The following is a 13,464-nucleotide window of genomic DNA, read 5'->3' as shown; positions in this document are numbered from 1 at the left end:
TAGCTTTGCCCTTGCTTGCTCCACCATGTCCTCGGATGCTGTGAGGCCAGGGATTTTTTCCAGCATTCACCACTCCCACTCTAGGTGACGCACATCCCACAACAGTAAATTCTTGAAGTGTTACAAACTTAGGAAAAATGGTAAAACCACCTCCTTACACATACATAAAGAAGTAAACTCTTGCTCTAAAGCTTAAAATAAACTAAGTGGATTCCTGAGTCACTGCAGGAGAGGCTTTTCTCGTGGAGAAGCTTCCCGTAGAAGAGCCAGGCTTCCATCGTTATCAGCGAGCACTCTCTGGAAGATCAGGGCTTCACCACAACAACTGGTACCCAAAGGAGCTGATCTACTGCTTCTCATTTATCTCCCACAAAGCAAGATTGTGTTTTGGCAGTGCCTTGGGCTGTTGCTGTTTATGCAATAAGTAAAAAGAATACACCTCAATTTACCTGTGGTATAGTTGTTATTATTATGTTTTTACAATAGTTTCAAAGAAGGAAATAAAGTAACTTTTGTCCTTTCATCTAGAGGTGATAGAAACGCATGGATAGGCCAGGGGCTGAGGTCAAGCTCCAGCTGTTAGGTGTTTCTGCCTCTACCTGTGACAGCCATGAGCACACGTGTTACCAGCCCGTCTTAACCCTGGCTCCAGCTACAGAGCCATAGCTGGGCTTCTACCGCCAGCTACTGCTCGGACTGTGGTTTTAAAACCACACGCTGCTCTGTGTAAAGCAAGCCTCCAACAGCCCTGCAGTTTTGCGTTCCCTGCTTTTACCAGGGAGATGACAGAAATTAGTCATTAACATACAGGAAGCCAAGAGAGGAAGTCAAGGAAAAAAAGACAACTGATTTTAGGCTGCTGTTTCTGAAGCTACACAGACCCAATGGCCGCTACTTTTTTCTACAATAGTTCCAGAGATACACGCTCATACACTGGCAGTCCATAGACAAAAATTTTGCTTTACAGATGCAGCCCACAGGCCCTTCCCAAGAGACCTTCTTCCTCTTTCAAAATTAACCACGCTGCCTCCCTTCACACCGAGGATCAAAAGAGGCTGAAAGCGTTACTCTCCTTTCTGCCTAGAGTGCACGGAAGATAAACCGTGTTCACATTATGTAGGCGGCCTTTGAAAGTTCAAAGGAGGAAGCACTTCTTACTGTGAATAAATTGGAATTGCCAAGCAATATGTTTCATAATTGAGGATGGGTAAACCACTCCAGGGAGAGGGCGGGGGTGGGGGTGGGGAGAGAGAGAGAATCCTATTCACAAGCTTGTCAATGAACTGAGGCACCCAAACATAGGGTCTGGTCTCCGCTAGGCTGAGACCTCCCGTCACACAACCTAGCAGAAACCTACCACCCTCTCTTCATGCTATGACTGGCCCACTAGACCCCCCCACCCAAATCATGCAGGATCTGCTCTACCAACATCAGGCACTTCTTTTGGGTACACACTACAATGGATTATCACCCTCTGAATTGCAGTATTTATCTTAGTGATCAATATTGATGGCCAAGAGGCAGTCAGGGCCATGAGAAGGAGAAAAACACTTTGGGGCAATGGACAAATCCATTAACAACAGCCAGCTATGTCTGGGGTAACTCGTGCCTAAAGATCAATGGGGCACCGCGAAGGGCTCAACCCTTAAGAAACAGGACATCTTGGATACTTGTCTCAGATTAATGTGATCAATTATGAAAGCTCATCAGTGGTTTATTTCAAGTTGCTGGTGGAACAAATCCTGAGCACACTACCCTACAGATGAAATGCGAAGACCATCTCACACTGACTCTTGTACAAGCAGCATCTTTCCCAAGCATGGGTGCTGTTACCGCTTGCACCTTGCAAGGAGTTGCCTCATTGCAGATTGTCCCTCCAGCACATCCCAGCCCCTCACAGGATCCCAAAGGCCCCCTAGTCTAGAAAATTCTAGTTACCTGTTCCAAGAAAATTTTGTTTTCAAAGGGGCAGAGGTGAGCTAAGAGAACTCACATCCATCCTGCATGACAGACTTCTTCCCAGAAGCTGCTGCATTCCTAAGAGCTGTGTCCCACTTGCATACCGAACACAGGAGCTACTGCCTTTGGCCCTCAGGAGCTTTTCTGCTACAGGGAAAAGGCAGCTAGGGGAGCAAGTCAGCCTTGGTCAGACTTTTTCTATTGATGAGGAACTTTGGGATTGCAAGGAAAGCAGAAAGAAAAAACAAGAGGATTTATAAAGAATAACGAGCCAGCTCCTTCTGTCCTCTCAAATTTTTCCCTCCACCCTAAAGAGCCCTAATAGGTGCTTGGAAATTCCCCAAATTCCCCTTCTGACAAAAGCTAGCACAAAGCCAAAACCCCAGGGCATGTCAAGGAGCACCTACTGAGAGCACATCAGGTTGGCCAGAGCGCAGAGACCTGGGGCCACCAGGGTGGGAGACACCCTGCTGCGCTTCACTGCAGGGCAGCAGGTCCTCCCCTGCCCATCACACAGAGCTCACGTGGCTCCACCTGGGACTCCACCTGGGACCCTCTGTTACACCGCGTGTAACACACCTGCTCCCTTCTGTGGGGTTTGGTTGTGGGTTTTTTTTCTTCATTCCTTCCCCCTCCCTGCCTCCACAATAAACTGGAACTTCATTTTAAAGACTGCAAAAAGCACAGATGGAAAGCCAAGGAGTCAGTATCTTGTTATCTGGGGACAGTTTCAATATTTTAAGAGCAATTAATGTTTCCACTGAGCCTTCATATTAATTTGTATTTTCAATAACATTATCAAGTGACACAGACACCCTCATTCTCAGCTACTGCTGAAAGTGACCTGATGCTGAGCGAGAGTAAAATTTCCCTGATTTCAGAAGAGCTACACAAATTTGCTGTCCTGGTCATGTTAGACCCTTCTGTCCCTTCTAATTTGCCAGCACAACCAACCTGACGCCTCTCCCTGCTCCAGCTCTAACACGACAATATTGTATAAAGAGGGGAGGGCAGGAGGGGGGCTGGGGGAAGCATGATAGGAAGGCAGCTAAACCAGATGGCTGTGACAGAAGCAGGGCAGGGAGCAGCTACACAGGCAATTGTGCCAAGGGGCTTTGCTCTTCACCAGCTGGGATGCATTTTGGGTAGTGACCTCAAGCTGGACCTGCAGCATCCAGAGCACTGCATCTGCCTGTGTCCCGAGACACACATAGCATCCTGAAGCCACCACCTATCCGTTATATTTTAGTGTAAGATGGAAGCTTTTGCAAGAGCAGGGACTCGGGGCTTGCCCAAGTCAGCAGTGAAGTGAGGAACACCAATGAAAACTAACTGCTCGGTCATTTTAATGACATGAGACTTACTCCAATTGATGGCAGCTCGTTACCACCTCTCCGCACTCTGTGCCAGGCTACCCAGATGGTGCCAATTCATTTAGACATATTTCTTGGCTCAACAATTCAGGCAGACAGCCCGAAAACCATCCTTTTAGATAACTGAATTGAGGTCAGCACAAGCATTCAGCTAGATAAATACTGAGCTACTGGTGACAGTGTAATACAGGGAAGACAACTGATATACACGTTCTGCTCCTGGATTTCAGTCTTCGGGGCAGTCACTCAAAAGAAAAAATGAAGGTTGTTTTAGCACAGAACAAGGGAGGTCCATTTGTTTAACAAGTCTGACAAGAACATGGCCTGCTAAATTAATACAGAACTATTGATCACCTGAAGGAGAGGCACCACAGTAAGAGAAAATGAGACGTGTCAATACAAAGGATGTATGTCTGGAGAAGTGAATTGGACAGAACACCACCCAGGCAGAACCAAAAATACAGTCCACGGGATAAAAGGGAAAGGAGGAAGCCTGTGTTAATGCTGCCTTCTATCAGCGTGTGGGCAGAAGAGCTTTCATGACAAGCACGCAGCTCCCACTGCAGAGGGGTCCAATTCCCCTTGAAGGAGTCCCCTGTGGTCAGGACTGAGGGCTGCACTTCGCCCAGGTCCTCACAAAGCTTCCAACTGTCATGAGACAGGCAGCAATGGCAAATTTCTTTGCTGACAGAAGCACACACAGCTTTGAAGCTGTCCACAGCAAGTCATAACAAAAGCATGAGAAATCCAGCTTGCTTTAAGTCAAACTTTTTGATTCATTATTAATAACAATAATGTCCGTCTTCGGAAGATGCAGAGCAGGCTTCTTACAGCAGAGGCCTTGGGGGAAAAAAAAAAAGATGATCTAGCTATAATATTTTAAAATTAATTCCTTACATCTCTTCTTTTTTACATCTCCAAAACAGAGAATTCAGACATACTAGGAATAACCATAAAGCAATTCTCTGACTCTTTGCTGCAGAACTTATTTCATATGTGCCTGGCAAACCTAACCTAAGCCCTGATCTTTTGTACCTGCTGTGAACATACACAGATCCCAGAGGCTTTCAAATCAGACTGATAATCACAAATCTATTTATATTAATTACACGGTCAAATCTTTAACATGCTGCAGGTACCACCATCCTAGCTCGGAAGCAAAACAAATACACCATCACCACTCCCCTAAATTAAAGGCTAGGGTAGAGCTGTGTGTCTAAATAGCTATTACCATGATCTCATGGGGAAAGCAGCCAAGGACCATGGAAACCACTTCACAACTGGGCACAACTCCCACTGCCTCTGTCCATGCTGCCTGCTGACCTCAGCCCCACACACCAACAAGACTTTCAAGTTGGCCACAATGTTGAGAGGACTCCCTAATGGCACAGACGCTAACCTGGTGAGCAAATCTATTTCACAGATCCCAGGAGAAGCTCAAGTCCTGCTCCTGCAGGTGATGCCCATTTCAGCTGGACACTACAAGCAACCTCCACCCCTGGAAACTTGGGCCTGCAGCAGTTACTCAGAGATTAGTCATCACATTCAGCATTAGCTAGTCCCATCAGCCTGTGAGGGCTTTACACACACAAAAAAAAAAAAAAAAAAAAGTAAATTAAGATCAGCCTGAGGATTAACTGTGTTGAGAACAGAAGACCACAAAGTAGCTTATCTCATCCAGTACCTCAACTCAGGTAGCAACAGATGGGGATCGTGACAGTCTTAAAATCTGCTCAGTTCAAGGCTGTACCTGGCCTGATCACTTAAGGCTTTCAACCTAAGAGCTGATGGCTATTTTTAGCATTAACTAGCTGAACTGGGGGCACTTTTCTTATTCATATCCATGTCCAACCCATAGGGCTTACCAAGCTTCTTGCTTCAAGTATTTCACAGAGACTGATGATTTTCTGCTTAGAAGAAACATACACCCGAAAGCTGGCAAGTTCAACCGCATAAAGGCTAAATGGCTGTTTCCCATTCACTCCACTGGGTCTCTTTATCCTCAGCCCCTCACCTCCCTCCCATTTCTAAGCAGCTCTAATTGTTCACATTGTTTTCTTAAACCTCTTCCCTGAAAGCTTGCATTCCCTCTGCCTCTCTTCCACTCAGGCCCTGGGAAGCGATCCTTCTAAAGGCTTTTGTCACCCCAGACCTTGCTTTAATTAGTCAATGCAAATTCCTAAATACCTACAGGCTTAGCAAAACAGCTCTTTCCCCAAAGCCTCTTACTGCTGCCACTAAGCAAGCCCACTCCCTGTAAGAAAACCTACATTCTTCTTTCCACTAATCATGCTAAATTGCTGCCACTCCTCCAAGCAACCAAGGAGAAACTGTGCATGTGTGCAGCTGAAGACAAGGTGAATTAGTCACATCGCAGACTAAAAAGGGACTCACTGATCATCCTGCTCATGTGACAGGTGCTTTTTGGAGGGAGGCACTGATTTAATGCTCAGGCTCCCTCTCTTGCTTCCACAGGCTTCAGTCCACTCCAGCAAAATACTTTTAACAAAGCCCTGAATTCCTCCATCGTTCTGTGGGGTTAGCAGCACTTCACAGATTTTTGTGTGTTTGTCAGTCCCACTGCATGTGACATACTTCAGCACTGGCCCCCAGTAAGTACGCACAGTCCTTTTTGCCTTAGACCTAGTGCCCACCAGTGACAGAAACATAACGCAGCTCTGCAAACCACCCGCTAGAGAAATGGGTCACCTTGCTGAAGAGTCAACATCCTGACTTTGAAGGTGTTCCAAATATCAACCACTTATTCTCTGTAGGTTAAAATCATCCAGAGTGTATTTTGGAAGGTGGCAAGAATAAAAATGAGAATGTTCATGCAACCAGGCAGCAGCAAATGCAAACTGGCTCCATTTACTGGCAAAGTGGCCCAGTTACTGCCAACGCTTTTCAAAAATCCTATGACCCTTGAAAGGCAACTGGAGAGCGCTCCTCTCTGTGAGGTTCCCCTCTTCCCGTCCTCCACGGTATCATGGTTAATCATCACCAGCTTCATCCCTTTAACTGAGCGCTTGCGAGGCAGTGTCACAAATGCCACATCCATGGGGGAAGGTGACACACAGACACAGCTAAAGCAACACAAAAAAAGGTGCGGAAAACGGTAGCTGGGCACAGGAGTGCATGTGCATGTACTTTCACATAGAGCTGGAGGCAACAACAAAACCAGGGAGAAAAATTGCACTGTTTTAGTACACTATGTCAGCTTAGAGGGATTTTAATAGAGACAATACATGGGAGATTAAGGTCAGCCAACTCACTCCACACAAAGCCTTAACAGCTTTTACCCGAAGTTGTACCCTTCAGAAAGGGTACAAAAGCTTTTTTGCTGCTGCATCTATCTCTAGGTCACCTGACACAAGATGCTGCCTCACTCTTTTACTTGCTAATCTCCTTCCTTCCACTCACCTTCCTGCTTTTTCCTCCAAGAGACCCCGTGTGCAGTCTCTCTGCTAACCCTAAAGCTTTCCAATCGCTCTGCCATTCCGGTGCCACAAGACCACCTCTGGCAGACATCCATCACTGGGATGCTTTAAAACTGCATTTGTTCTTCCCATGCATCATCAAGCTCTAGAAGGCCACCGGCTGATAACTGAGCAGAACTGGGGAGAACCTGCCAGGGCAGTGTACGTACAGGAGATAGGAAGCTAGGTGAGACAAGATTGGGAGGTCTTGGTCCACCACGCAGGGAACGGGGGGGGGGGAAGCAAGTTTGACAAAGGGTCATTAAAGGAAGGCAGCAGTGGGTAAAGAAATGGAGAACAGCAGGAGTTTTTCAAATGGAAAAGGTTTGCAGCTGGGGAACAGTGAACCTGGAGCAAATGTCTCCCACTTTGGCAGTCAGTTTCAATTCCACATCTTGGCACGTTAGGAAATACAGTCATTCAAGACCATACAGAGCTTTTTTTTAAAAAAGGCTTGTTGCTTCTTCCCCTGCCTGTCAGCACCATACCACAGCAGCCACACGCTTTCTACTCTGAGTCACCGTCTCTGTTCAAACACCAGCTCATGATTAGGAAATTAAAAATAGACCAGACAGGTGCCAAAGAACTCACCAAACCTGCTCAGCCCACAGGTTCTCCAGCACACACACTGCAACACGGCATGCTTGAGCCATCACACCAGCTGATCCTTTTTTTTGGAGGCTGAATCTCCAAAAACTGAGACTCTGGAATACTCAGAGGATTAGAAAGAGGACCCTTCTGGAACTGCTCCTAGATGCAACCCACAACACTGTACCGTCAGAACCATGACCCCGTGCAGGGCTGAGCCGCAGTTTGTTCTGAATCTTGATTAACTGGTTCCAGAGCAAGTACCTGTAATTGCTTTCCTCTCTCCTTTCTCCAGCTTTGCTTGTGGGGACTCAGTATAGACACCGTGCTCCATGGGCTGCTCCGCCCTCTTCATTGCTGTGCCTTTGTAATTCATCTGAAGTTGGCTGGTGTACTTCTCATGCTGCAGAAACAAGCAACAGTTGCAGCGTGCCCCTGTGATCTGTATACTAGCCCATGTAAAAGATAAACCACCTTTCCCCCACAAACAGATGATCACACACAGACAAATAGTGCAGCTAACTTCTAGCAAAAAAAAAAAAAAAAAAAAAAAAAAAAAAAGAGAGACCTGAGTAGAGGCTACAGAACAGCAGAAAGGCCAGCTGAGAGGTTTGCAAGTACCCCATTTGGAAGACTAAGTGACAATTCTAGTTCACTAGAAGGTCACTGTGAGTTAGTTCTGCAAAACAGCTAATTAGGAAACCCTTTAAAGAACAAACCAAGAAGAAACAGAACGTAGGCCGTTTTCCATTCAGGATTCAAATCCTAAAATCCCCTTTGTTCTTAAAGCAACATTATAAATTCTTTCAGGGCGCTCATTTGCATTATCTCAGTTTTTCAGCAGAGACAATTAAAATATATCTTAATTATTTCTCTCCAAACGCTCTCTCCAGCTAGGAAAGTGATTCTGCCTTAAAACAGGCTTCACACATTAACATAGTAAATGAGCTATTTAAAAGTGGGTTTATTACAAGTAAAATAATAAAAGGGCATACCCATCCAGATTACCCCTAAGTAAATTCAATGAATCATGTGCCCAATTCTAGCTGTTACATTTCCAATTCCCTCCAAGTCTTAAACGTGGAACCAGGGCTAAACCGACAGTATCTGCTAGCCAGGAGGCAGGTGATGCTTGGCACTGATAGCCCAAGTCCCTCAGCTGAACGTGACAGCTTTCTTCCTAGAGGGAGTTGCTTTTCTGCCTTAGCTAAGCAGATGCTCATACTTGTTACTGAACCCTTTGTTTAAAGAAGGCCTCACTCAGAGGACAATTCAGTAAGTAAAAACACCGGAAGCTTGAAGGCAAAAATGAGATGATATACAGGAATAAATTAAGAAAACTTAAGCCTGCTGGAGGAAGTGTGATGGAGCTGGCCTAAGTCACCATGCTCAGAAAAAAGCATCTGGACTCCACTTCTCAGAGGGAACAAGTTCTGCTGTGCTTCACCCACAAGTTAATGTGCTGGCTGTTCTTTAATATGTTACAGCTTTAGTAAATTTTTTTGTTGGTAGTCATAAAATCATAAATAACTTCATTACATATTAGCACAGGGATGACAGAGATCAGAGCAGAGATAACTGGGAAATGTATCCCTCAAAGTAAGGTTTTATTAAGTCCCAATCCAAAGACAGACTCACACTATAGAACATTTCATTGCTGTCAAGAGTATTTTAATATTTCTGTTTGCTTGACCATTACTAGAGCACTTAAAAAATTTTTTTTAAAAAATGCACCTGCATCCAGACACCCTTACCTTTAATGCTTCTTCTGGGACTTTGTGTTGAATTTGTTCCAGGACATACATGTTTGAATGTACAGAACTCATTAAGGAAATGGCAAAGGAATTGGAGATGGACAGAAAAATCTAGCATTTAATCATGGAAAAAAACCAAGATCACAAAACCAGAGAACCTTAAAATACATACTAAAAGTTGCCTGCGCTGTATCCCACCATGGCCTTTGTCATGCATGTTTTGCAAGACAGCATGCAATCGCTTCTGCTGCCCAGACCCACGCCAACTGAAGGGTGGCAGACAAGGGGAGCAGGGCAGAAGAAGCCTGGAGGAGCACCAGCAGCTCCGTGCAGGACCCAGGGGAGCAACCAGACCCCTGACTCAATGCACACCCCGTTCCTCTCCACCTGGTTGGCAGCTCCAGGCAAACCACTCTCTTCCCATGGTATCCTGGCCAAGATAGGGCATTCTTGCATGCTCTGGACAAGTGAACAGCAGAGTTCAGCTCCCTGCTGGGGATGGTGATGCCTGGGACTATGGTGCTCTCTTGCCCTGCCAAGGCCTTTCAGCCAGTGCAGCTTCTGAGATGAAAAGTAAATCAGGTCATGAGCTGCTGTGACCTATTAGGAAGGGAGGAGTTCAACATGGTTGAGCCTCAGCAATAATCCTCAGCAACACTGCGGGGGGGGGAAAAAAAAAGCATCTGGCAATGTCATCATCAACAAACCAATCAGAGCAAAGGGGAGGAAAAAGGAAAGATGGAAAATGTTAGACTAAAAATAAACCAAGTGATACTGGCATAGCAGGGAAACTCCGCACAGTCTGTAAGTGAAACTGTAAATGGAAAAGAGACAAACGCTCTCATGCAACAGCGCAGAGCAGACTGAGACCTCAGGAGATGCTGTCATCCACACTGAGCTTAACGTGGTACACAAAGCGCTGCTAAAAGGACTGGCACTGAAGCAGCAAAGGGGTGGAAGAGATTTTAACTGCCATGGCAACTATGCAGAAGTAAAAAGATGACTAAAACCTACATTCTTTGAAGTTTTCCTGCTGAGGGCAATAAATTCCATTAATTCATAAATGCAATCATTCATTGCACATAAATATCCATGTAAGGGCTGCAGGACTAAGCACTTCCAACTCGGCTGCTTAGTGCTTAGAATTGCTTTCTATACAAAAAGTTTAAACCTGTATTGCAGCCATTAAAACCTACCCATGCTCTAGGCACTGGTTTATGCCTTCGCTAGACTGGGGTTCACAGCAAATCTACAAGCTTCCCCACGCATCTAGAGACCAGAAGACACATGACCAGCTACATCAAAAATACATTTGCAAAACCGCAAAGTCAAGAAAAGCTAGAACTGGGGCTGCAGATGGGACTGTAACAGGCTTCATCACATGCACACTGAGATGTCACCTTTAATGACCTGATCCCAGAACACTGTGCTCTTTTATTGGGCAGCACTCAGTATCTCTCCCCACCGTGTATGCCTGAACACTAAGCTGCACCCCACCCCATTCAAATACCGATCTGAAGGCAGATAATCTGCTTTTTTTTTTTGCCCTTTTTTTTTTTTTTTTTAAGATTCAGCAACTACCTCCCTTTAAGAAAAAAAGAAATACCACTGTGAAGCAAGGATTTGTTATTTTTAAAATGGAAAAAGACAGCACAAGACCAAGACCAGAAGTATGATGTAACACAAGGCCTAGAAAGCCACCTTTTCCAGCAGATCCAGGATTGCACACACATCAGTTTAAGCATCCCTGTTGCAACAGTGAATGTTCCTGCACTGTCGCTACTTAGAGCGGAGGCAGCCAGACCCCTAAAAGACCAGGAATGCTCAACCTCTCCTCACTGCTTCAGCCCTCTGGGCTCCAGCAAGGTTTTGAGTATTTCAAAAGCTACAGCACGGCAAGCAAAACTCATTATCATGGGAACAACAAAAGGCACAAGAACATGACTTTGGGGTCAAGGATGCACAAGAGTTTTCCAGCCAATCACTTCCTCCCCAACACTGCTAGAACATAGTCTTTGCCTCTAGTCTCAGAGATGTCTGGACTGTTTTAACTGAAACTTCCCCACAAAAGAAAGAAGAAACCTGGAGAAGATACTTGCTACTTCTAAATTAAGCCTGAGTGGGTAAAGTTTGGCAGATAGAAGCAACTGAAAAAAAGTGGAAAAAAAAAAGGATTAGATCACGTGAAAAGGCAGCGATAGGAACCCCTACTTACCACTGTTGCTCTGCAGGCTCTGAAAGTCATTCCAACATCTATGCTTGTAGCCAGTCATACAGCCACATCAGGATATAAAGGAAAGGGATGGAGGCAAAGGTGTTTTAGCAGACACTAGCAGGATTTGTGACTCTGTAAACAAAGCAGTAACTGCAGTCTAGCCTCCCTCAATAGAGGTGAAATTTACAGATTGACTCTCACATTTTCTGACAGAAGCAATTTGCACGGGCAAATTTCATTCCATACAGAGTCAAAGGTCTGACCACAAGCCCCAGAGCTAAATGTCTAAGGCTGAAGACCTGCAAATTGTCTGAAAAACAAGCATTTGGGTGAAATGACTAACAAAAACACCCAAGCTGGATGAAAAAAAAAATAGGAATATGTTAGTTCATACAAAAGCATATGAAATATGTTTGCTCCCCAACTCGTACCAGCTAGTTACCATACAAATAAAAAGAAAAAACCTCAACCCTTCCCTAGAAAGAGACTGAAGAGGCACCTTCACAGTCACTACCTCCACAGTTAGTACTGCCAGTGCAGGGCCCGATTCAAAGTCCAATGAAGGTAGCAGGCATCATGCCTAATATGCTCTTAAGCTTTTGTTTCTCCACCTGGTAAAGAGCCATCCAAAGGCTCCAGGAGGCAAAACAAACACCCTTACTCATTAGTCACAACTAGCGCTGTTAATTCTCCATGCAGCAACCAACACAAAACCCAATCAAAGACCACATCTCACTCCCTCTTCAAACGAGAAGGATATCGTAGCCGAAGCGAATGACATCATTCAGTTTTAGGGTGATGTACTTCTGGTCAGGAATCCTCACATCATTGACAAACGTCTGCAGGAAAGAAACACAGGAATGTTTTTTGACTGACAGTATCAAGGTGATGCATCTCAGATGGACTGGGCTCCTGAAGGGCAACCAGGCCCAAGGAACTGAGGGTGCACTAGCACAAAGTCAGCCAGGCGAGGAGCTAAGTTGCCTAGAAAAAATCAACACTGGCAAGTAGCTCCCATGGGCAAGTTAAGAGCACCCCAATTATGCTTCAAAGCACGATGCTGAAAGGACCTCTAGGAAGATTTACCTTTCCATCAACTGCAAATGAAATTTTAGTCCCCAACTTGGAATACATAAATGAGGTGCCTGAAGTTAGGAACTTCAGGTGCTCTCGGCTCTCTTCCACCCTTCACAACCAGCAAGAGCAGCAAACGGTGCAACTCATACTCTAATTAGTGAGCTGGGAATCAGCTTTCCGCTGGATGTCAAACAAGACTAGTGTCAGCCCCAAGGCCTGCTAACTTAACAAGCAAAGCCTATCACAGAGGAAGGGGGAAATGAAAATGCATAGGAAAACAAGCATTTGCAGTAGCATCCCTGTGATGTCTGATGATACATTGTCCAAGGCACCATATTATCAGTACAACAAGCCTCTTGCACAAAGGATTCACATACTCATTTTTCCTGTGCTCCAGGCAGTTAACTGGGGCCCAAAGAAACTAAGTTACCCTTACAAAGGTGCAAAAAAAAAAAAAAAAAAAAAATCTACTTCATAGCTGTGAACAAGTATCTTGGATGTCTCACATGCCGACTGTCCGAGGGGACCTCCTAAGGAACAATTCTTGCAGAACAATGGAGGAATGAATCAAGCACTCACGGACATCCTTCACAAATAAACCATGTACGTTTGTAAAAACCTGGGCCAAATAAAAATAAATCAGGAAGCCAGTTGAAGAAGCACCAGCATGCTGATGGGGATTAGGCACTCAGCTGCTTCTGGGGCAGTCACGGACACCAGGAGTCACCCTGCCTCCCAAGGTGGGATTCACCCAGCCTCACAGACCAGGAACCCGCTGCTGAGTCTTTGTAGCCTCAATACAAATGCGCCTATGCTCTGATGATTCAAAATTATGCTAGGAAATGAATTTACATGCTTCCACCAATGAAGCACAGTCTTTTTCTGGCTTCTCACCTCAGACAAGGCAAACAAGCATGATAAAAACAATTATTAACCACAGGGGAAAAAATAAATGCTGGAGCAGGAAGCTAGAACCTCAGCAGACAACAGCCCCCAGTTTCCTGGCAATTTACAGAAGAGCT

At 45.2% G+C, this 13,464-nt stretch overlaps 1 protein-coding gene across 7 annotated transcripts in view; it reads right to left on the bottom strand.

Annotated features, from left to right (window-relative positions):
* The window catches only part of CEP170B (centrosomal protein 170B), a 60,512-nt gene that overhangs the window by 31,004 nt on the left and 16,044 nt on the right, over window positions 1–13,464 (bottom strand). For 6 of the 7 annotated variants that reach the window (XM_055716278.1, XM_055716279.1, XM_055716283.1 and 3 more), the window contains exons 1-2: window positions 9,151–9,212; window positions 7,661–7,799 (exon numbers count right to left, since the gene is read on the bottom strand). In XM_055716278.1, coding sequence (XP_055572253.1) covers window positions 7,661–7,799; window positions 9,151–9,201 — 190 coding nt within the window. In that variant the 5' untranslated portion in view covers window positions 9,202–9,212. Of the gene's footprint in view, window positions 1–7,660; window positions 7,800–9,150; window positions 9,213–12,125; window positions 12,205–13,464 lie in introns of those variants that run through there. The other variant, XM_055716285.1, reaches the window with a different exon arrangement.

The sequence above is a fragment of the Falco cherrug genome, chromosome 7 (assembly GCF_023634085.1).
Source record: "Falco cherrug isolate bFalChe1 chromosome 7, bFalChe1.pri, whole genome shotgun sequence".
Taxonomy (NCBI): Eukaryota; Metazoa; Chordata; class Aves; order Falconiformes; family Falconidae; genus Falco; species Falco cherrug.
The sequence above is the reverse complement of the archived record's forward strand: the minus strand, read 5'-3'. Positions and strand labels throughout refer to the sequence as shown.